Below are 25,978 nucleotides of genomic sequence, written 5' to 3' on the forward strand. Positions count from 1 at the left end.
AACCATGTGGGGAGTGTCCCCAGCAGCTTTTCAAAGGTGTTAAACACTACAAGATAACTGGCAATCTAATAACTTGAGATAATAATCTAGTGAATAGCAGGAAAATTCAGTCAGGCCTATCTATGAAAATCAATTTTCCCACAAATTAGGAGATAGCAATTCATTCCCTGTTCCCACAGTGTAAAGAAGCATTCTAAAAAGGAGATGCCTCAATCAATGCAAAGGAAGAACTACTGGTAAAATTTAGGCATCAGCATGCCCAGTGCCAATTTAAGACTATGTAGAAACTTCAATGATCTGCCTCACTTTGGCCCAAGTATGAACCTATCCCTTGAAGTGCAGCCTCCAAATTGATAGGGGAACCATTTTTGACAAGAGAACTAATATTTCAGATTAACATTATTTGCTGAAACTAGATTGTAACAATCTTTTGATCATTAGAAAAAAAGAAGAAGAGGTGAACTGTGCATGCTCAGTACATCATTTGATAATTGACGTCTGTTGATTTACACTATCTTATTCTGCATATGTAAAATAATTTGTCCTTTTTATGAGTAGAGTACATCCAAGCTTCAGCATTTAAAACCCAATGTAGTTTGTACTATTTGAATCCAAAAAGGGTCAAACTTTTTGTATTCCAGTAATTCTCTCAGACAAACCAAATTTTGTCTAACTTGGCAAAAATAAACTTGCTCTCAGCCTGAGTCTAAGCATGGATAGCATCATCCCGGAAAGGATTATTTCTGTAAAAGTTATAGCGGTCTTAAACCAGGAGGGGTGCAGTGAAGCCCCTTCTTCAACTTTAAATAAAGCTTCTTTAGTTGGACACTAATGAATGTTAGTAGGTAACTATATTGCAAACACATAGCAGGATAGCTCTTCAGAGGCTTGCAGCAAGTAATATAGGGGAGAGTACTGTTCAAACACCTGGTTTCATACTTTGATTTTACACAGATATCCTCCCACTCCTTTTGGGTTTTTTCTCCAACAGAAATTTTTCTTAAAACCCATTTTGTTCCCAAGACTCATTTCATCTGCAATACCTCTGAGAAACTAAGTCATCTACTTAACTAATTAATTTATCTCTTGAGTGAAAAGCTCATTTGTATATAGACAGGGGGTCAAATGTTGGGATGGAGAAGCATAAAGACAAGGGACCATTGTGTGTATTTAACTACAGATAAACCCAATGTAATAAATAAGGCATGTGCCTATCACCACCATGATCAATTTACCTGTATGCTGTATCTGTTTCCCATGTGTTTTTTCTTATATTGGATGTTTCTTCAGGGCAGGGACAGTGTCATCCTCTGGATTTGGAAAGTACTTAACACAATTGTGGAAGCAGCCAAAATGCATTAACACCCAGAGGCAAAGGTCCAAGACTTTTACCACTACTTCCACTCTCACTCACCTTCCCTAACTCTTCATGTCCAGATTTAAACAGAAACCCTAACTATTCATCTGAGAGCATAATGAAGTAAACACTCATTCCATGGGTAAGTCAGTGACAGATAGGAAATGGAATCATAACTTCAGTGCTGTTACCCTCTGTGATTCAGAAGAGGGGGCAAAATAAATGGCTTCTCCACCATCCCTGGCTCCCAGCTCCAGGCCCTCCAGTTACTGGAAATTTGGATAATACAATGTTGTCATAAATGGGTCGAGATTGGTATCATTTGAAAGCCCTTTCTCCCGTGGACACAATGCTATCAAACATGACAAACCTAGAACAATTATGTAGATATATGTCTAAGTGTTTAAAAATCAACCTTTTAAATTATACTTTAACACAGGAATGCATTGCTTAGAGTAATCCCAGGGAAGTTAGCCCTGACATGTAGGACAGAAAACATTATATTCAAAGTCATCATCTCGGTCTAGGGCACCACTGCTAGACACTATGTCACATTGATACTTCTCTTCATCACACTACCATTTCTCCGTACAAGGCAGGCTACTGACCAAACATTTGCAAGGTGGCAAGCATCTGGTCTTTGCACATGAGCATTTGATTGGCTGATTTGGGATTGTATGGTATTTCACATATAACTGGTGTGATCAGTCCGTCCTCCAAGACCTATCCATGCCCAAGAGGGGAGGGTAGTTCTGGGTGCGCTTGATCATTTGCCCTTGATAGCAGACATAAATGCACCCTTTGTCTGTGGCAATTTCTGTTGTCTACTTCCACCAATGTAGGTCTCCAAGTGTTGTAATGTTGATCTTCAAATGGTAAACTCAGCATATGAACCACTCCAGTGCATTTATGACCTGTCTTCCAGGGCTGAGAGATGCAAATTCCAATTAGCAGTCCTGACAGATCAACTAAAGAGCAGTAAAGACTCAACCATCTTCACGTATCACCACACCACCCTGAAAGTTGGGTTTTATCAATCATTTAACTTCATTGAATTGCTTGATCCTGTCTGAGATACTGCACTCTCCATCATGCATGATAAGTCACTGAGAGCAGAATGTGGATTGGATGCATGGAACTCGTCTCTCAAGTCCTGTACCCTTTGGGAAATGGCTTCAAACACATACATATGTTTTTCAAAGGAGACACCTAAATAGCATTTTAGAAGAGCAATGAGAGTTCAGTTGTGTGCGTCTCTAGACCATTGCAATTTTTTCCATGAAAGAATCCGGTTCACAGTATTGTTGGTCTACAAAATCCCCTAGATCTCAGGAATATCAATACCATCAACAAAGGAGTCAATTGCATGCATCGCTGTGAAAAATGTGTGCAGTTCACCAGGATGTAGATTCCACCATCCACAAACCTCATCACCGGACATTATTAGCTGCTGAAGAGGCCTGTAAAGCCCATGTCCAGTGTCAGGATACACCTGTGAAACTGATTCAAAAGGTATTTGTTCATGCGTTCCAGCTACATAAGGAATGTTAATGGAACTGAGCGATCAGTGGGGCTAGCAGGTATGATTGGCAGGATACATACACGTGTCATTCAATCTGGCATCTCATGTAGTGCCATGTTAAGATGTATCTTTCTCCTGAAATGGTATGGTGTAGTATGGTATATCCTGCATGCCCGGATTATTTGAGCATACGTCTTCTCCCCCTTCTGCTGAAGCTGTACTTGATTTTTTGCCTCTGGAGTGCATCCCACTTTTGCACAGTAAACAAGTGAGGTCAAGGTTAGTGAGTGTAGAAAGCTCTACAATTGTTGATTTAACTGCTGCGCCTGTGAAAACTAGACTTCTTGGCTTCAAAAGTTTTGGACCTTGGTAGGAATGTAAGTTTGTCATGAAGTCAGGAAGCTCCTTCAAAGAATGGTTCTTTGCTGGTCCAGACAGCACTTGAGGCTGGAATTAGTCACCATTAATATGCTTTTGCTAGTAGACTGTAACAGTAGCGTGAAAGGTACCCTTTAGCATCTGCTGTATTTTCAAGGAAGTCTAAGTTACTGGCAGCACAAAATAGAAATCCAGCCGTGACAAGGTCTAGGGCAGTTGTCCCCAATGCGGTGCCCGTTGGCACCATGGCACCCGCCAGGGCATTTATGTGCGCCCGCCTAGTGCCCAGCAGGGGAGAGAAGCTGCAACTCCGCGCCTGATGGGAACAGAGAACTCAGGCTGCGGGCGCGGTGTTCTCTGTTCCCAGGAGGCGCGGGGCCCGCCTAGTGCCCAGGAGAGGAGAGAAGCTGCAGCCCCACACCTGCCGGGGACAGAGAACTCTGGGGCTGCAGGCTCCGGTGTTCTCGGTCCCTGGCAGGCACAGGGCCACAGCTTAAGCCGGAGAGAAGCCGCGGCCCCACGCCTGCCGGGGACAGAGAACTCCGGGGCTGCAGGCGTTCTCTGGCCCTGGCAGGCGCGGGGCCCGCCTAGTGCCCAGCAGGGGAGAGAAGCCAGGGCCCCACACCTGCTGGGGACAGAGTACTCCGGGGCTGCAGGTGCCGGTGTTCTCTGTCCTCGCAGCTTCTCTCTGGATTCATATATTATGTAACATTAAATATGATGTTTTTCGTATTATTTAATGTACAAATACAAAATAAGCCTTGAAAAATTGTTTGCGCCCACCACACACTTCTGAAAACATGAATGTGCTACTGGCCACAAAAAGGTTGGGGACCACTGGTCTAGGGGAATGTACATCCCTTCATTCAGTTCCGTGCAGTGAAGAAAGTTGTTTGCAACTGAAGTCATCAGACAGAGTACTCTGTTGTAGTCAATGGAGAAGCCAATGCTGTGCAGAAGATGCACAAGGAATTTGTTACAGGGTTTAGAATGAACTGTTAAAGCAACAGCCACTTGTAGCGGTAGATTACTCATACACCACAACTGTGCAGCATGTGTGTTGGCAACCTTTCTTTCACTCAAACACTCATACATGAGGCTTTGCAATGAAATGGCAGTTTTGTGCTCCACTTGCTTATTGTCAGACTTGCTGGTGCTGAAGTCACTGTGACCACCAGATGCACCACTTTAAGCAGTACAGATCACACAGTATTATTTTTTTAGGTTTGGCATCAACTATGGATCCCTGAAACTCCCACATACTGCAGGGAAAAAAAAAATGCTTCCTGTAAAAATGTAGCAGCTGCAAACGGTCTTCATATTACTGTTGACATTAGTGCTTTCTTCCACTTTTGACAGTGCCATGTCTTTTGCAGCTTTTAGGGATATGCACTGTGATTAATTTCTGTGGATAGGATTGCTAAAAATTACACATCCATATCCCACACCACCTTCAATAAGTGCTTTAAGAGCCTTTCTGCTAAGCATTTGTTCCTCTTCAATCCCGTTCAAAGCATATATTTCTCTGTACTTAGACTCTGCATCAGCCATCACCACCATTTTCCCATCCCTTAGAGCTTATGCAAGACAATTTATGAATTTCCGCCAAGTCACTCAGTTTGCAGTAATAAAATTAGTATTTGTTTCTGTTGCCTGTACCTTTTGACACAACACTTGTATACATTATTGGTATAGCACTCAATGTGATGTGATATGCAACGTCATATGCGTGGGCATCTTTTGGGTCAATGCACCTACTTACTTTACTTCCATGCAACAGTTCTCACTAACAGTGACTGCTTCATACAGTTTCTCATGTGTCTCACATGTTAAAACTGTGCTTAATGGACACTTTGGAGCTTCCGGATTACCACAGTAAAAGGTGTTCTCAAAATGCATTCCATGGGACCTAATGTAAGGCATGTCTCGCCTACAGCTGGCACGTGTCCCAGCATCTTCAACTTTTTCCTGATGCCCGATGCACTTCAACCTTGCCAAATTCAGTTTATGGGTGCACTTCTTATAGCATGTAAGGTGCCAACAAGCATTGCATTTAACCAGGTCCTCTGCCATGGTATTCTCCAAAGATTCAGCAACCGGTGTCAGTACTTCGTCTCCCTTCTGAGGCCTAAAAAGCATCAAGACCAAAGTAAAAACAAGAATTTTGTAATAAATTATTGTGAGATTGTAATTAATTATGTTATGTAATTATGTGCATACTGTTTGCAGAGGGATTCCAGTAATTCCTGGCTGGATGCTGACATCTTAACCAGTGCCTCATTACATAAACAAAGCTGATAATCAATACCAGTGAACCACTCTTTTGTCAATGATGACAAGTCAATTTGAAGCACCCTTTCCATTTACATTAATCTGTAATATTAAAAAAGTTAATCAAGTATCATGTTCTGAGCATTAACTAATAAATAAATAAATAAATAAATAAATAAATAATGGAGATATACCTATCTCATAGAACTGGAAGGGCCCTTGAAAGGTCATCGAGTCCAGCCCCCTGCCTTCACTAGCAGGACCAAGTACTAATTTTGCCCCAGATTCCTAAGTGGCCCCCTCAAGGATTGAACTCACAACCCTGGGTTTAGCAGGCCAATGCTCAAACCACTGAGCTATCCCTCCCCTGTCAGTCTGGAACCACAGTTTAATTTTTCTGACAACTGCGTGTTTGATATGCCTGTCTTAAGTATAATTATAAAAAGTTGATTTTTAAACATTCTCTCAAATATATATAACTACTTAATTGTTCTAGGTTGTCACGGTTGGTATCATTCATGGGAGAAAGGGCTTTTGAATGATACCCAACTCAACCCACTTCCAACAAAACTGTATTATCAACAATTCCACCAACCAGAGGACCTGGAGATTGTGGGGTGGGGCTTCAGGAGGATGGTGGTGTAGTAGCAAGTGACTCCTGCCATGCCACAGAGGGTGACAACATTGAAATTATGATTCTATAGATTTTTAGAAATCTAATGACATCTCCCTTACCTTTAATTCACCCCAGGAATTACACATGCTCCCAGTCTGTAAGGAGTTACTACCAGCCCTCCACACTCAGCAGCAGAGAAACATCCACAAAATAAATTTATTTTTCAGACCAAAAATCTTATCAAACAAATGTAGAACCACAGAAATTTTGCTGCCCCTCATGTTATATATTTGTTTGATAAAAAGATTTTGATCTTAAAAACAAATTTATTTTCTGACCAGCATCTTGTGGCTGTTTCTCTGGTGCTGAGTATGGAGGAATGGAATATCTCCATAGTTAGGGAGTCATGATGATAGAGGAAGAGTCAGCACTGCAGAGTACTGGCTTTTCTGGAAAATCTTCACTGCTCTCAGCCAAAGCATGGACTAAGACAGTTGAGTCCAGGAGGTAAAGGCAGGAAAATTTAACAACAACATGGGCAGTTCTCCCACCCATTGGAAGCAAACAGGTTTCCCATTGCCAAATGGCAATCTGATATTTCAGCCCACGCCGTTGGAGAACTAGAGAGCCTGCATCTCAGCATGCAACAGAGGAACATATCTGAAAACTGTACTACCCCACCTTGCTGGTGCCAGCAGGCACTGGTGTGTCCATAGCTGGCAAAGGATTTTGTGCTTAATGCCAGACTATATAGGGACAAACTCCAGCTGCCTGCAAAAAGCTTGATGAAACCAACAACCATTTTTGTTATTCAGAAGAAGTACAGAAAGCGCCACTTGGAACCATTAGCCAATATAACCAATGAAGATTTAGTATCAGAGCCTGCAGAGACTACCAATAAATAAAAATAAAAAATAGATTATATTAAATATAACCATCGTTATGCTAATAAAAACGTCATTGAGAGATTTTTGCTACAGAAATTATGACTGAACTTCTATGGAACACAAGTCTAGATGTAGCAAGAGTGGCACCAAGTCCTGCTAACTAGCATTACAATGAACAGGATTTTATCAATCACTTGCCTGGTGTGCTTCCCATGAAGACCAGTTTACATGATGTGAGCTGCCACACTTAACGTTTCAGTTGCAGAGAGACACATTTACCTCCCCCAGAGCTGACTTAAAATTACAACTATACATGTTTTTCCTACAGTGCTTCTTACTAGAAAAGGTTCTGATAGATGTTATTTCTCTTGCCTTCCCAAGCCACAAGTAACGAAGCTTCATAATACTGAATGTGCCGTGACTACACTAGCTGCATAAAGCTACCCCATAACCAGTGTCCTTGCACTATTGTCTACAATGCCTCCTATTGAGCAGCTCGGTCTGGACTAGCTGAACGCTCCTGGAAATTGCCAAGCACTTCTTTCACAGCCAACGTTCCATACTATTGATTGAACAAGCTGCAATTTCATGAGTAGCTTAAGAATTTTCACCCATCCTCATCCTGGAGGGGTAACCGGGTAGAACTCTATGGCCTGTTATACAGGAGGTCAGACTAGATCATCTAATGGTCCCATATGGGCTTAAAATCTACTAATTATTTACCAAAGAGCACTACTCCACTTCAGATCCAAACTAAAACTATGTCCCATCATCCAAACACCCCCCCTCCCCCTTTCTGCATATGTGTAACATGAAATGCAAGCCATTCATTGTGGAAAAAAGGGCCTTTTCTAACCTGGTTAATCATTTCACCGACGTAGACACCTGAGGACCTGAAATATCAAAGCCTCTAGAAATATAAAGAAAATGTAAGATCACTCAATTTTTTTTAATTAACGCCAATTATTCCAAACCTGAATTCACACACAAAAAAGGAACGAAGGAGAAAAATGAAAATGGTCTCTTTGTTCCAACAAGTGTTTCCCAATTGTCCTGTACCCATGGTAATCCTGCCATAGCAACAAGCAGTTCGTGTTTACAAGAAGCACAAGTAGGTTTTATGTAGTCTCAACTGGGATGTGCAACCCCTATATGCTGCAACACAAGTGTTTTTTTAATGTGCTTCAAGCTCCCAACGTTTATTCAGTGATAGTTCGCGAGGAAAGGATGCAAATTAAGTGGGCTCAATAGATACAAGACTTCTCAAGTTTCAGAAAGGCAAATTAAAACAAGTGCCATTTCTCATTTTCACACATGAAACTTTTTACTAACATTTCTCATTGCAGTTACATAGATTAAAAGTTATTTACCATATGTAATTCATCTATGTACAATTCAAAGAGAACACACCACAGGTTGCCTGGGGACTGCATGTTACTATGTATTAGCGGTGTTTCCAACACAGCAAGACAGGATTTCACACAGGCGGAGGACGTGCTCTAGTGCAACTGTGTCTATTTAAAACAAACTTTACCTGCATTATCAGGCAAAACACTAATTATACACAAAAATGTCTCTTAAAAGCACCAATAAGTAAGTTAGTTCTAATGAACCTTTTCTATTCAGCCCTGTGGCACAGGGCTCCACTTGATATTATGCCATTTCATCCAAGCTCACAAATGTATTAACATACCTTTCCACATAGAGGCACATTTTTAAAAAGGTATTTTGATCAAACTCCCATTTAGTGGGAAATGTGGTCTAGGGCAGTGGTTCTCAAACTGTGGGTCGGGACCCCAAAGTGGGTCGCGACTCCATTTTAAAGGGGTCACCAGGGCTGGCTTAGACTTCCTGGAGCCTGGGGCCAAAGCCTGAGGGCTTCAGTCTGGGGCACTGGGGCTGAGATTACAGGCACCCTGCCTGGGGCTGAAGCCCTTAGGCTTCAGCTTTGCCCCCTCCCACACCTCCCCAGGGGTGGCAGGGATCAGGCGGGCTCAGGCTTCGGTCCCCCCCTCCTGGGGTGGTATAGTAATTTTTGTTGTCAGAAGGGGGTTGTGGTGCAATGAAGTTTGAGAACCCCTGGTCTAGAGTTTAGAGCAGGAGACAGGTGGTCTAGACTTCGGGGTTCTATTCTCCATCCTGACACCATGTGTACACATACACAAAAATGCCTCTTTCTTCTCCTGATATATTTACTCAGCGATGTCCCAATCCATGTGTGACACCACACATTACTGAATTAGTGAAGAGTGATATCCCAAACACTAGACATCACAAAAGAAGTCAGCAAGACACAGATTAGAACAGAGCAAATAGTCTGTGTACATATTATCTTGGTATAATCAGCAAGTCTGAGAAAAGAAATACTAAAAAAAAACCCTAACATCACAAAACAGCAAAATGCTACTTTGGCAATATATATTCTTTAAAAGTTTGAGAGAGCCTGGTGAGGGCTCTTTGAACACTTCAACACTGAAAGGGAGAAAGCATAGCTTCCAAGAAAAGTTTATACTGAAATAATGCTGTTGCAATTTAAATCAGCTATTCCATTCTCTATACTGATATCTTGACCAGATTATCTTGTTGGCTGTATATAAGACAAATTTTAATTACCATCAACAGCACACACATCAATTGATAAATCCAAACAAAAATAAAGAATATGAGAGTGACATTGTTCCTATCAAGAAAAAATACTGGTTAATGTCTCAAATAAGAGGATGCTAGACTGTTTATTTCTCTCTACTAAATTCACCTAGATGAAATCAAGTGTCATGCCTAATTCTGCCTTTCAATACCTTTTGATGGTTTCTTCAGTACTGTTTTGGTTTTGCCATTCCCAAATGCCTAGGGATGTCAGATTCATTTTTATTCTGCCATCTGAATCTTCACTTTACCAGTCTTATTTACTATGCTATATTGCTCAAAACTGAGAAGAGCAAAAACCTAGTCCAGCCATGCTTTCTAAATAAAAGCCACAGTTCATGAAAATATCTAATTTCTCCAAAGTATCTCAAGTGCATTTCATAGATGGGTGAGAGAGAACTTCCACAGATTGAACCTAGCAATTGGTTTAACACCAGCATTGAAACTGGCAGACTGGAGGCTCCCTGTGGTCCAGACTCAGGTGTGCAGAGTAACTTTTTAGATAACTCAGTTCAATTAGTTTCCAAGGCACCAAGGTTTTACTTTGTACATTAATGAGATACAAGCAACTCAGCTCAATGCAATACTTGAAAACCTACTGAAAAAGCTCCCCTAGAGAAACACTGTTTTCCAACTATGTTCCCAGATCCAAGAGTGAGAGAGTGTTTGCAGCTCTGGGAATCCACCCATATCAGTTTTGACACCTGTGAGCCAGTTGGCCAGAATTTTACCTTAATTTGCATCATTGTCTACAAGCAGTTGAAGAGAGTATATACCACATATCAAAATCTCAGTCATTTATGAGCCTTCATAAACACTTAACATTCTAGACCGGGGTAGTAAACAGACAGACTGCAGGTCAAATCTGGACTGCCAGATGCTTTTGAACGGACCCCGAAATCTTTTTATTTACTTATTATCATTATTGTTACTATTTTATTATTTTCTCTGAAGTCTGGACCTTGGCTATACCTTGACCAAGAAATTTGGACCTTGACAAAAAATAATTGACTACCCCTGTTCTAGACCCAATTAAGACAAACTTACTTATAGATTAAACAAACAACTGCATCCTACAAGGAAGGAAAAGTGTAAAACATTTGCTGAATGTAACACAGCCATGTGGTCTGACAGATGTTTCCAGATGGAATGAAACCATGGAAGACAATCTCCAAAACCAATGTACAGCGTAATCACAGCTCTCCAAGAACTCTATTAGGAGACCAGTGGTTAAAACCACCGAGACACAGCCCTTGTATTTTGGCCAATGACTCAACTAAAGTCCATTATACCACCCTTTAAAATATGCATGCCAATAAAACTTGCCAGTTACTCAGTGCCCATTCATCAGCAGCAGGAAACAAAAAGGGAGTGCTATAATTGTGTCTCACTAAGTCTTACATTTCAAAACACTGGAGTCAGTTTCCAAATATTCCATTCATTCCAAACCACACAGGGCTCATTGCTATCAGAGGATAGGCTTCTTTTCCCGTGGTGAATATTCAGTGCTGCTGTTCCTTTAAAGGGATTCAACCACCAAGGTCCAACAGGATGAAGAGGAGAATATTGTGTGGGTACGGAGTGAAACACTAGAAAATCTAATGTAATTACACACATAATACAGGGCCCTACCATAGACGAGCCTAACAGGTCTGTGCCTGTAATCTCTCTTATTGGAGTCCTCCCAACCCCTCACAGCTAGGAAAGCAAGTGGGCCTTGCAGCATTCTCTGAAGGTCAATAAAGGACGGTTTCAGACCCAGTCAGCGTGAGCTCCAAAGCTGAGAGTGCCATAGCAACTGGTCCTTCTATACAAGTGCAGCCCCAGCTCAGCACCCCTGCTGAACTCAGCTGTGGGATACAGGGGAGAGAGGAGGTCTTTCAGTGAAGTAGCTCCAGGAAGTCAGCAGTGATTAGCCCCTTCCCACCATATTTTTCAAGCAGAATTCTGTTTGAGGCTCCACAGTTGTCATGTAGATATGAGCACAATTTAAATAAACATTAAGTCTCTGCTCAGCTGGAAACAAACAGAGTAGAGAGGTGACCCTCCTAGTCCCTCCCAACCGTCCTCTATGTCAATAAATCTTAACCTGGCTGTTTGAGCAGTGTTTAATCATAAATGGATTTAAACAAGCTCAGGAATATAAACAAGGGTGAATATCACTCACTGCAAGTGGGGAGAGAGTCTACACTGGAACGTGTACATCGACACTGAAATAAAAGAGGTCAGCTAACTTGGGCTCATGGGGGCTCCGGCCGTGGAGCTAAAAATGCCCGTGTAGATGTGTGGGCTCAGGACCCTCCCCCATCACAGGATCCCAGAGCTCAGACTCCAGCCTGAGCCCAAACATCTACACAGCAATTTTAGAGCCCGCAAGCCCATCAGCTGACCCGGGTGTTCAATTACTGTATAGATGTACCCAAAGAGCCTGATACGGAGAGGTGCTCAGGACCCGCTGCAGAACTGGGTCCTAAGCAAGGAACAGAGTAAAGAATTGGAAAACCCATTAGGGATAATGTGTCAGAACCTGATGTTCATTTAAAAGTCATACACAGACTAGAAGAGTTCAAAATTACAATCAGAAACATGCAGTGGTGTTGTAGCCATGTCTATCCCAGTATATTAAAGAGACAAGGTGAGCGAGGTAATATCTTTTATTGGACCAACTTCTATTGGTGAGAGCCGCTTTCAAGGTCTTTGTAAGCTCAAAAGCTTGTCTCTCTCACCAACAGAAGTTGGACCACTACCTCCCCCACCTCATCTCTCTAATCAGAGACATGGCATTCAGGAGCCAGAAACAAAAACAAACTGTGTAAGCTATTTAATATACTAATTTTTTAAAAGAATTCTAAATTGTTTAGAACACCCACTCAGATGTATGGAAATAAACTATTCTCACGGATTTGGTCCCACTGCCAGTAGGGATACAGTGATGTTTATTCCTTTTTCTGTTGCTAATCAAGCTACAATTAACCTGTCCTTTTTTGCTTACTTTCTGCATTAGAATCAATGGAGCAAGCACAGCACTAGTAAGAATGGTTGTTAGTTACCCATTACAAGGGGAGTTCACCTTGCATAAATGGTGAATGGACAGTCAGAGGACATTTTGCAAGAATTTAAATATGTAAAGGTGTGGGCTGGACTGGATGCCTGTTTGGACTGGGCAATAGAATAAGGAGCCTCTAGGATACACATTAAAATACAGGTCAGGTTAATTTTGATTGAAAGAGGTTTAGTGAAAACAGTTATTTAGTGTTTTATGTGGAATAAGTTGGTGGTCTCCATGCTCCTCCTATTAGACTGGTATCCACAACACAGGAAACACTACAGTGCTAATAAGCGATGGTCACATAACCACCACCCTATACCGGAAACCTACTGACCGCTATACTTACCTACATGCCTCCAGCTTTCATCCAGACCACATCACACGATCCATTGTCTACAGCCAAGCTCAAGGATACAACCGCATTTGCTCCGATCCCTCAGACAGAGACAAACACCTACAGAATCTCTATCAAGCGTTCTTAAAACTACAATACCCATCTGGTGAAGTGAAGAAACACACTGACAGAGCCAGAAGGGTACCGAGAAGTCACCTACTACAAGACACGCCCAACACAGAAAATAACAGAACGCCACAGCCGTCACCTATAGCCCCCAACTAAAACCGATCCAGCGCATCATCAAGGATCTACAACCTATCCTGAAGGGCGATCCCTCACTCTCAGACCTTGGGAGATAGGCCAGTCCTTGCCTACAGACAGCCCCCCAAACTGAAGCAAATACTCACCAGCAACTACACACCACACAGCAAAAACACCAACCCAGGAACCAAACCCTGCTACAAACCCCGGTGCCAACTCTGTCCACATATCTATTCAAGGGACACCATCATAGGACCTAACCACATCAACCACACCATCTGGGGCTCGTTCACTTGCACATCTACCAATGTGATATATGTCATCATGTGCCAGCAATGCCCCTCTGCCATGTACATTGGCCAAACCGGACACTCTCTACACAAAAGAATAAATGGACACAAATCTGACATCAGGAATTGGGATAGCCCAGTGGTTTGAGCATTGGCCTGCTAAACCCAGGGTTGTGAGTTCAATCCTTGAGGGGGCCATTTAGGGATTTGGGGCTTTAGTTGGGGATTGGTCCTGCTTTGAGCAGGGGGTTACACTAGATGACCTCCTGAGGTCCCTTCCAACCCTGATATTCTAGGATTCCATTAAAAAAACAGTAGGAGAACACTTCAATCTCTCTGGTCACTCAATAACAGACCTAAAAGTGGCAATTCTTCAACAACAAAAACTTCAAAAACAGACTCCAATGTGAAGCTGCAGAACTGGAATTAATTTGCAAACTGGATACCACCAGATTAGGCCTGAATAAAGACTGGGAGTGGTTGGGTCATTACAAAACCTGAACTTAATTTCCCCAATACTAATTTCTCCCTACTGTTACTCACACCTTCTGGTCTGTAATGGGCCACTCTCTTACCACTTCAAAAGTTATTTTTCCTTCCTTGGTATCTTGCTGTTAATTGATTTATCTCATTAGACTGACCTCACACTTGGTAAAGCAACCCCATCCTTTCATGTATTTATACTTGCTCCTGTATTTTTCACTTCATGCATCTGAGGAAGTGGGTTCTAGCCCACGAAAGCTTATGCCCAAATAAATGTATTAGTCTCTAAGGTACCACAAGGACTCCTCGTTGTTTTTGCGGATACAGACTAATACGGCTACCACTCTGAAACCTGTCACCATAAGAATTGGCACTCTTGCTGGTAGTGAGTGTAGCAGCAGAGACTTCATAGCCTGAGGGAAGACACCCACTCAGTCAAAGTGGAGGCACACTGACAAAGCCAGATAGCCAAGCACTGAACCTGGCCTGGTGTCACAGAACTTCACTTTGTAGGGCTGTCAATCTGGCACCTTTGACCAAAAAAAAAAAAAAAAAAAAAAAAAAAAAAAAAAAAAAAAAAAAAAAATAAAAAAAAAAAAAAAAAAAAAAAAAAAAAAAAAAAAAAAAAAAAAAAAGGATTGATAATTTTTACTGTTTAGTTTTAAAACGGATTACTGTATTTCAGAAACATCAAACGTGCATGTAAAGTTACCTGGTAACATCCTTTTAAATGAAGCTAACAGTACAGAACGGGCAAAACAGAAGTTCAACAAAGGCAACATCAAAGAGAGAAAAAATTCCTATTACTTATATGCCCCCTTACAATAAGCACCAACATGATTAATAATGGATTAGGTATATTACTGAAGAGGGTTACCACAGCAGCAAACAAGGTTTCCTTCTTTCTCAACTCCCTCTTTTGCTGGCCTGACAAAGTGACTACCACTATACAATGAAGCACTACCTGTTTGAAACAAAGGAGGGCGAAATGGATTTATTTTTTAACAAACATACTATACAGATCTTTTTCCTTCCCTTGCATCTCTACTCCATCATAAGCTAAGTTACCGAGAAGGAAGCCTGTCACTGTCAGAGAGCTGCAAAAGAGACATCAGAGACACAACTGTCCAGATTTGGCCACCCTGCAATACAAACTAATGCCAGCTTCAAGATGACTAAACAAGACTTGAGTTACATTTGAATCAAGACCCTCTGGTGGAGAAAAGGCAATTCAACAGTTCACAAGGCAAAGCTCAGTAATTTCTCCTCTTATCTATTTCCTGATTTTCATCAACCATCTTGAAATGTGTTCAGCTACTTCATGTTCTTATCTAAATCTGTACTCCACAAGCAACCAAATGGCAAAGTCACTATGAAATCTTCTGGAGACACAACAGTCCTGTGATCTTGCTTTTCTGCACAATTTCACAGTGATGCTCATTTAACATACAAGTTCTCATAAGGAAAGATCACATTCAAAAGGCTTGATCCTTCACTCTCAGAGGTCAAAAGAATATTACCATTGACTTCAATGGGTACAGGATTGAGCCCATTGTTTGAGCGCTCTCTCAAGTGCCCAGCTTAAGCGCACAAAACTGTTAGACTCTCCATCATAGGCCGATGGAAACCTGCCTCTCCCCTTTAAAGTCCATTTCACAACATGCTAAGTGACGCAGGTCAGTTAAATAGCAAATACCGGTTCTGCAATCTAGAATATTTAGCCACTTAATATTCCTGGAGACATGCACCCCCAATTTCTTCTACAAGATCCTGCTTGACAACACAAGGTTAAATCAGGTTGCAAATCTACCACAGCAGGTAATTGCTAAAGAGGACTCGGAAAGGGATGAACGCCACTTACATCTCTCTCACATTTCCCCAGTAGCCATGAGGTTCGTTTCAAGAACTACTATGACTAGCTTTAAAATTAGATTTAAGTAACCAGAAGTAATTGCTGATCATGGTCATAATTTAAAGTGTTAATATTATTAGTTAGTTTATTACAGATCATTTTGGTAGACACAGCCAGCTAACATGCTTCTCCTTCAATCATAAACCACCATACACACCTACTTCAGGGCCAGAAAAGCCCCAGCTGCACACACCCACAAGGAACTTCCTCGTGACAATTTTTACAAATGCAGTTATATTTTTAGTAAGAAATTATACATTACACTGAAAATTAAAAATTTAGAGACAGCAGAAAATTTAAGTATCAGAGGGGTAGCCGTGTTAGTCTGGATCTGTAAAAAGCAACAGAGAGTCCTGTGGCACCTTTAAGACGAACAGATGCATCCGACGAAGTGGGCATTCACCCACGAAAGCTTATGCTCCAATACATCTGTTCGTCTTAAAGGTGCCACAGGACTCTGTTGCTTTTTACAGAAAATGTAATTGATTGTAAACATTAAACTCCACAAAGAACTGATTAACCATTTCCATATTTAACACAATACAACATTCTTAAAAACTTATCTGAAACTGTTACAGAATTTCCAGTCTGCCATGAAACCTAGCCTCTTCCTTTCACTGAAGAAATCTGGTCAAACTCGCCATGGACACTTGGGGCCTTCAATGAATTCTTTTATGAACTTCTCTTGACAATGTCTTCCCATTACTACAAATATCCCACTCCTCAGGTATTTTTATACCCTGGAGGAGGAGGAGGAGAATTACCCATCTGAAGAGACCAATTCATAAAATACCTTAACACAATTTCCTTGGGAGAGGCACTGTTTTAGCATCTTTGTTGAATACACTAGATTAGTTTAATTGTCATACAAATTACATTTGCTATGCCATCAACTTTCTCCTAATGGACCATTCATCACTAGTTTTCTTTGAAGAAGCCAGCTGATCTTGAAGGTCCCTCAATCCATCTCAAAATGTCTTAAATTTTCAAAACTGAGGAACTCCTCTCACATTAGCACAGGCTGTGGAAAACAAAGCAATCTGAAATTCACAGAACATTTCTACTTCCCACATACATCTACCAGGAGAAACTTAAGCACAGGATGTTACTAACCTTTTACATTCAATCACACACACTAAGAGGATTCTAACACAATGCACCACCATTATAGGTTTTCCTCTGAGCCTGGTTCAGTTCAATGGGAAAGCTACTTGGAGCGAACTAATGTATTATTTATGTACATTATAAAAACCTATCCAGATGGATTTAGACTTCATGAAATGCTCACTCAAGTCCATTCTGCTCCCTGTGAAGACATTTCATAATCCATTCAATACCCAGCAGATGAAGCCAGGATTACTGTTTAAAGCGTTGTTCTGAGGCTATCTTTAAAATATAATTTAAACCCTCTGATTGCTGGCATTTCCCAGACTCCAAGCCACATAAATGCTTAGGGCAATACATGGTGTATATTACACATGCATACCCGCAGCATCCAGAGTTAAGATGAACTTCAAAACAAGGCTTGGGAAGAGGGCCCAGAAATTCTGAGCTGGTTAGTCTCAACTCACATACCTATTAAAGAGGCTAATTCCAGGCTCACGGTATTCTGCAAGGGAAGAGCTCACTGGATCAACTTCTGAAAAGCTGCATAGCAGGATAGGGTTCAGATGTCAAAGAACAAAACAAAACTATCCCACCCCAGGTTATAGCCAGTAAGCAAGAAAGAGGTTTAACACATTTAAACTCATCCTGTTTTTATTATTGTGCTGAGGGCTTTTTTCACTGAAAATAGTTTACCAAGGCAGAACAACTCTGCCTTTTCCAAAATGGCAGCATGCATGCACTACTTTTAAGCCATGAAACTGAGATAATTTACTCAACTATTGATGCATTCTCTTCCTCCTACCCTCACCCCTCCAATCCACTACAGTACATGGAAATAGAGGAAACTTTCCTCTGAGTTTTAATACTCATTTAATTTGGAAGCGTTAGAAGAACTTCACAGTTAATACCTCAGCTCCCTAAGGAAAAAGGGACTAAGCTTCTTCTCTAGCTTTTTAAAAAATGAATTAATTCTTAGTCCATGTCTGCACCAGGGATGCTACAGCAGGATGGCTATTCTGCTGTAGTGTAGATACTTCCTACAGGGATGGAAGAGGCTTTTCCCCTCAATGTAGGCAATCCACCTCCCCGAGCAGGTAGCTGGGTTGACAGAAGAATTCTTCTATCGAACTAGACGCATTTACACCAACGCTTAGTTTGGCATAACTATGTTGGTCAGAATTTTAAGTGTAGACCAGACATTGCTTGCAACACTTTCTGCTTTGTGCTCTAGAAGCACAAGGTACATCAAAAGGAACAAGGGACCGCTTGGAGAAAGAACATTTATCCTCTTGCAGAAAAGAGCCCTTCACAGAGATTTTGGCTTATCACACAACAAGAGGGTATTTGGTTCATTTAGCCACAAAACAGATAATTTTAAAACAGATCAAGTCTAGACCTAAACTACTTGTGTAGCCATTTATAATAGGCAGTTTATGAGTGCCTCGTTTACACCTCATGGAGTACAAAGATAGTTGGAAATAGATTTCTATTTTAGGCTATGGGGTCTACACTGGCAGAGTTTTTGCACTGTTAGTTTCAACGGCGATAGTGAACCGGTGAAAGAAAAATGCTGGTTTGTGTATTCACTCACTTCCACAGGCGTCAGAGAGCGTTTAGAGCGGCACACTGAGGGCAGCTATCTCACAGTGCAGCTCTCTCCATTTTGACGACAGGTCTTGTGGGAAAAAGGGGGGCGGGGGGAGGAAGAGGGTGTGATCGTGGGGCATCCTGGGTCCCTGCACAGCCTCCAGTAGCTCAGCATTGCTCCAAGCAGGGGATCATTTGCTCTGTGGAGCAGCCATTGTCACCTGGCCAGATGATAAGTGAGCACTTGCCAAGAAAACAGGAAAGGGAGTTTCAAAGTTCCCGGGGCTTTACAGGGGGAGGAGTGGATGTCTGTTTACCTAGTGTCACAGCAGCAGAGCTGCTGGCCAGAGTGGTCACCTAGGCACTGTGGGACATCCTCCAGAGACTAAAAGCTCTGTAAACAGGAAGAACATGTCTTCACTTGCACATCACCACAAAAGCATCACCGGTAAGAGCTGTACGCCTCTCGTGGAGGTGGTTTTCTTTGTGGTGAAACTTCTGAGTTTCACCGCAAAAAGTCATTGGCAAGTATAGATGCTCCCATGGTTTTTATGCAAAAAAGGGACTTTTTCCACTTTAAATGGCAAACGTAGACATGACTTAAGCCCTGGATGGGAATATCCTTTTCCCATCTTATGCTATGTCTACCATACACAGCTTTTAGCAACACGGCTGTGTCGCTACAGCCGTATCACTAAAAGTCGCACAGTGTAGCCGCTGTTTGTCGGGTCTCCTGCCAACAAAAAACTTCCACCCCAACGAGCGGCATTTGCGTTGTCAGCAGGACAGCGCTCCTGCCAAGAACGCGCTGTTCACGCGGGCGCTTGCTGTCGACAAAACTTGTGTCTTTCAGGGAGGGGTTTTTCAAACAACTCTGAAAGACAAAAGTTTTGTCATTCATTTGCCAGTGCAGACATAGCTTAAGTAATACTGTTATACCTGAACAGGCAGAAAAGGGCATCAGCTCTGCCCCTAATATTCCATTACAACACACTAACTAAGGCTATGTCTACACTGGCAATTGAGCGACAAAACTTTTGTCGTTCAGAGGTGCTAAACCCCCCTCCCCAAAAGACAAAAGTTTTGCCGCAGAAAGTACTAGTGTAAACAGTGCATTGTCAGCAGGAGCGCTCTCCTGTCGAGAACGCAAACCCTGCTTGTTGGGGATGGAAGTATTTTTCGGCAAAAGTGCTGACAAACAGCGTTTACGCTGCCCAACTTTTAGCGACACGGCGTGTCACTAAAAGCTGCGCAGTGTAGACAAAGCCTAATATGTTCCAGGCTCTAACCTCCCCTGTTGATCTTTGTTGAATTATTTCCACACCGATCATGGCTTGCCTCATTACATAGGGATCGGGGGAGGAAGAAGGGGAAATGGCAAAAGCAGGAATGCTATGGATGAACAGCCGGATAGACAAGACAGAAGCAAAGGATTGCCCAATTATCAAACTTGATAGTGGCATCAAAACGTCCACCTACCTGAAGTGGGCTGGAGGCCAATCCAAGGCAGGCTTGGAGGCAATGGAACTCTGTCACAAGACAATTGTAATCAATATGCAAGTGTTAGTTTGCACAACACTTCCACACTGATGGCCTGTTCTCAGAGGTCTGGTCTAGGTCTTGAAATGAATGAATATGAGGAACACATATATTCACAAGACTACAGAAGAATCTATGTGGCTGGGTTTTCTTTTTCTTTTCTTTTTTTTAAATCAGAAATGCCTATCTGCCAGGCTGACACCTGAGATCAGTTTCTATTCCTGGTCTCTTCCTCCTCCCAAACAGCACACTGAAGAATTCATATTTCTTATGCCCTGGAGAGAAGAAAGTTCCTTAGGTTGCTCAACAGCACTCCCTGTAACAAGTGCACAAACTGACTCTGCAAGGACTCCAGTCCTGCTGAGCCAGAAGTTTGGTGGCTGCAGCATGTAGCCTTGAGGGAGACAGAAGATTAAAATGGCTTGTGTGGGAAGAATTCCTAGCTCTGTTAAAGGTGACAGGCAGAGAGGAAAAGCTGGGCTTGTTTTTTGTTTGTCTTGTATTTGTTTTTTGTTTTCTTTTTGGGGAGGGAGGTGGTGTGCTTCTTAATTATATGTGAAGGCAGCCTGAAAGGGTTTTGTCTCCTTCCAAACTAAAAAGCAGATTGGGATGGGAGGTCTCTGCTTTTGGTTTACATTAAAAATTCAGGTCTTATCTACTCTGCAAGACTCTATGGCCACTGGAATCAAGATATCACTACAGGCTGAGAGCAACTGGGAGGGGACAGGAATTTTAGTCAAATTGTTCTTGTCTGATTTTGTTAACACCTATGTAAATCCTAAATGCAATGGACATGGGAGAAAAGTTTGGTAAAGATTCAACATCCCAACTCTCTCAGTTAAGGTAGGTGCTCACAATGCACTTCTCTAAGAGAACCAAGAAAGTCTTCTAACAAAACCAGAGAAGAACAGACCTACATACATGATTTTTCTTAACTTAAAACTTCACACTCTTTATACATCATAAATGAGCCCAAAAATGGAAGAAAAGCAAACCCTCCATTGTTTAAAAATCCTGTGCAGGTACACACAGGACACTTTCCACTGAAGAAAAAAATCCATTACACTACAACAATTAAAAGGATTATCCAAAAACAACATGCTTTTTAAAATTTCTTTTTAAATAACTAAGACAAGACGTTGTTTGACATTTTTCAGTCACATAAATATGCAACTGCTATAGCTTAAGATTAAGTGTAGGCTTCTACTATAATGCTATCAGCATGTTTGAAATTGTACTGTGATAAAATGCACCAAGACATGAGGAAAGAAACAGTAGTGCTACAAAGGGCAAGGCACACAAGGCAGTGGAGCAGCACAGGGTATTAGGCTGTTAAAGTTTTTTAATGCTGTTATCAAATAAAAGTAAGTATTTCATACAAATTAATTCCCATTCAAAAGGAATGCACTGAAACATTCCACTGAACTGTTCTAAAGGCAATTTAAGAGAATGATTTGCAACGGCATTCATGGACAACAGTGACTGTACATTAATTAAAGTCATATCTGCACTATGAAACAAGCAATTTACATAAACATATCTAAAAGAGAAAAACACTAGACAGACTTGCTTTTATATAAGCAATGTTAGTTTGCCACATTTGAAATTGCTTCTTGCTATTTCAGCTGGTTTAAGAAATATAAAAATTGAAATGAACACATGCATGAAGATAGTACATGTTATTGTGTTGTCAAATAGTAGATGAAACATTAATCCAATGGACCAGTAAAAGTTGCCTTTTTGTGGCCAACACTGATTAGATAAACCAGTTTTTCCTCCAGCTTTTTCATTCTGCAGATCTGTTCACAAGACAAAGATCTTCTAATCCAATCTGCTTTCCCATTCCTCCAATCCCCAAGTACTTGGCTCTCAGTAGGTTTATTCTATTTTGCGGACCACCAGAGGTTCCACAGACCACAGTTCACTCCAAAACTGAAGAAGTCCTGAGTTATAAGTCCACAGCATGGTTAGCTCCTGTGCTAGACGAGGGAATATCCTAGCCAGGGGTCTGCAGTCATAATGATATCTTTAGGACACAGCTAGGGGCTTGGGCATGGTACCACCAAAAAAAGAAAGAAGCCGCATACAGTTGGTTAAAAGTATTGTTGCGTGTCAAATATCCTTTTAATAGGGAGTACTACAGAAAAAGTTTAGGAACTTCTGTCCCAAAGGATGACAGACAGAAAGCATTATTTAGGTATACAAAGTAATTAAGAGGGAAATAAATTCACTTGTGATGCTCTAAAGCATGTGTTGTCAACCACATCTGCCACATTTCCACTTGGTCTGGAAAGGAAAAACTGGCTCACCCGCACCGCATCTATGCGACTGTAAACCTAAAGCTGGGTCTGTTATGCCTTTCTCGTTACAGTGCCCCTTGGCTCTGAACACAGAACAACCAGACATTGCCCCCTCAGACGTTTATTGGAGGTAGAAGCTGCCCAGAAAATAAATTAGCATGTCAGAAGGTTTGATGTGGAGCCAAGCACTTGAAGAGATCCACTCCAGATCAAAGTCAGCTGGAGGTAACTGTCAAATTTCAAACAATGGCTTAACAGCCACGCTAGGGTCTACGTTGCTTACTTTACCCTAAAATGTAAGAGTACAAACTCCCCTGAACACACTGCTTAGCACACTTTTCAAGTTCCACAGTCTTCAAAAGCTGTGGCAACCTGTCCTTCATGCTAGACCAGAGGTTCCCAAAGTGGGCGATACCGCCCCCTGGGAGGCGCTGGAACGATCCAGGGGGGCAGTAGTAGCCTCGGGTGCAATTGGGGGGCGTTGAATAAAAATAAGGGGGTGGTGGAAGCATAAAGAAAGAAGAGAATATAAGAAATTTTTGAAAAACTGTTCGTACATTTTTCATCTGTTGTGTAACAGAGTTAAAGTTGTAGTGATTACTTTATTTTCCAAATAAATTCACAAATTATAACCGATCAGCTGTCAAGTCCGCCAACAGCTCTTAACAAGCAAGTGTTGGCAGGCAAGCGTGTCGTGCATTGTCAGGAAGTCCAGCATGCATCGGCAGGAATATCTGCGTGTAATGACTTGTTTACAATACGATACTATAAATAGGCGACATGTATGAAATCTAATTTAGATTGTTTCTGAATTGTATAAAAAGCAGTTAATAGTGCAATAAGTATTTAAAATTTTTTATTCATATTCGATACCTTCGATCTTTACGGATTACGGATCACATACAAAGCAAATTGTATTATTGTTGTTTCAATAAAACAGCAATTTACACGTGAGTATTTTTATACATTTTCTTACATATCTACTGTACGTTTCTGTGTCTCTAGTGCTTACTAATAATAAAATCGTAGCAGGCTTGTGTCGGTACAGTACTATTTGAAGTGTATAGTCAATATATTTGTCATATTGTTTATTACAATATTAACGAAAACGGGAATGAAATCGTAAAAAAACTGTTAATTATTAACATTTATTTATATCTATCGAATCATCTGTGTTAATTGGTAAATAAGGCGTGTGTTAATAAGGAACATTTATTTAAATAAGGACAAACTAAATTAAAACAACTGATTTTTAATTGCATATTGATTATTTTTTAAATTAATAATTTCTTGATAAATTTAGTTTGATATTTGACAATTTAATATCAAATACATATATCTAATGCTCAGCAAAGAACAAAACCCAGTTTATTAGTTTCATTAATATTTTAGTTTGGTTGTCTTTTGCCGTCTTACGCAAAAACCACTGTATACCTGATGTCATGGGTGATATTCTAATAACACATCTTTCTTTACTATATTGTAGGACGTAGGTAGAAATATAGATACATAAAAACGCAAATTTGTCACTGCATCTTTCTGTTTGTTCGCTTAAAGAAGGTAGATTTCCAGGGGGGCGCTGAGTAATTTTTTTTCTGAAAAGGGGGCGGTAGGCCAAATAAGTTTGGGAACCTCTGTGCTAGACACTAGTTGCCACATATAGATCAGTCATATCATGCAGTTGCATGGTGGAAGTAGTAACGTTAAGCAGTTTCCTGTTCTTTGCCAGCACAGTTCCCCATAAAACTACTGTGCCGACCACCACAGGGAATTTGGCATTTCTCTGAACAGCTTGCCAAACAGTTATTTGAGGCTAGTTACTCGGCGCTTGCCTGCACCCTGAAGCGCTTCAGCGAAGATCCTACCTACGCCGATGGGAGGGCTTCTCCCGTCAGCTTAAATACTCCACCTCCCCAAGAGGCAGTAGCTATGTCGACTGGAGAAGCCCTCTCATCGACACTGCGCTGTCTATACTGGGAGTTAGGTTGGTATAACTGCATTACTCAGGGGTGTGGAAAATCCACACTACTGAGCAATGTAGTTATACCGACATAAGTTACTAGTGCAGACATGGGGTGGGGAACATTTTTTCTATCAGAGCCCCCTGACCCACAGGAAAAAAAATATATACATCAGTCGCAGGCCACACATAGCCCCGTGGGAGGGCGCGGAGGCTCGGGGCTTCCCCCCGCAGCAGAGCGAGCCGGCGCTCGTGGCTCCAGCCCCACATGGGGGGGAGGGGAGGAGAATAGGAGGGGGTAATGGAGCCGGGGCTTCCCCTAGGGCTCAGGGCTCGGGCAGAGGTGCAGGCTTCGGGAGGGAGTTTGGGTGCAGGAGGGAGTTCCGACTTGGGGCAGGGGTTCGGGATGCGGGCTCTAGCCGGGCAGCGCTTACCTCAGGTGGCTCCTAATTGGTGGCGCAGCGGGGCTAAGGCAGGCTCTCTGCCTTCCCGGGCTCCGCACTGCTCCCAGAAGCGGCCACCGTGTCCGGCCCCTAGGCGGAGAGGTCAGGGGCTCTGTGCGGTGCGTGCTGCCTGCGCTTGCAGGCACCGCGCCCGCAACTCCCACTGGCCACGATTCCCGGCCAATGGGAGCTGCGGAGCCAGCATGCTGAGCTTCCCTGATCACCCCTGCTCCTAGGGGCCACAGGAACAAGCCGGTCGCTTCTGGGAGCTGCGTGGAGCCGACTGGACTTCTGGCAACGCGGCGAGCTGGCACTTGTGGCTCCAGCCCTGCTCGGGGTTTCCGGCCCGTGGCATGGAAACTTGCTGCAGGCCAGATGAAATGAAGCAGTGGGCCACAGGTCCCCCACCCCTGGTATAGACCAAACCTAAGAATAATAATTTAATTAACTCTCTCCAGCTAAACTGAAATAAGCCTGATTTAAACAGAAGTGAGCATCACACATAGCCTTCTGTGCAGGTTTATCTATCAGTTTAAATTCAGTCCTTAAATTACACCAGTGTGACTCTTCTGTGGACAGCCCCTCCATATCAGAGTCACAAAGTATCAACTTTTTTAAACGTTAGAAACATCCCAAAACAATTTGTACAGTAGCTTAGCCAAAAAACTTCCTGGGTACAAAATGAACTGTATATTGAAAAGTCAAGTTATCTGCTATTACAGACTCTCCAAGAAACTGTTCCAAAACAGACTTTGGAATCAAACATAAGTGTGAAAAACACTGTACAGCATCAAGTAGTCCGATAACACTCAGATGATAGAGTTTTTCTAACAAATCTTAAATGGAAATTTAACTATAAACGATGAAAGAGGGGCATGCATAACTACGGATCAAAATCTTTCTTGCTAAAAGTATGCATTATATATGGGCTTCAGATGGTCTGTTTTAACCGATAAACAGAAATAAAAAACTTTCCTGGTGCGCAAAAAAAAAAAAAAAAAATCTGTGTTTATCAAATACAGTAGAACATCAG

At 41.9% G+C, this 25,978-nt stretch overlaps 1 protein-coding gene across 2 annotated transcripts in view; it reads right to left on the reverse strand.

The window, feature by feature from the left end:
* FOXK1 (forkhead box K1) overlaps positions 1-25,978 on the reverse strand; it is a 65,651-nt gene that overhangs the window by 33,705 nt on the left and 5,968 nt on the right. Inside the window, exon 1 of one of the 2 annotated variants that reach the window (XM_024205233.3) lies at positions 11,079-11,229. The exons of the other annotated variant lie outside the window; for it this stretch is intronic. Within the exon in view, the coding sequence (XP_024061001.2) occupies positions 11,079-11,080 (2 nt within the window). The 5' untranslated portion in view covers positions 11,081-11,229. Of the gene's footprint in view, positions 1-11,078; positions 11,230-25,978 lie in introns of those variants that run through there. 2 annotated transcript variants of the gene reach the window in all.

This window comes from Terrapene carolina, unplaced genomic scaffold (genome assembly GCF_002925995.2).
Source record: "Terrapene carolina triunguis isolate 2854851 unplaced genomic scaffold, T_m_triunguis-2.0 Scaffold93, whole genome shotgun sequence".
NCBI classification, from domain to species: Eukaryota; Metazoa; Chordata; order Testudines; family Emydidae; genus Terrapene; species Terrapene triunguis.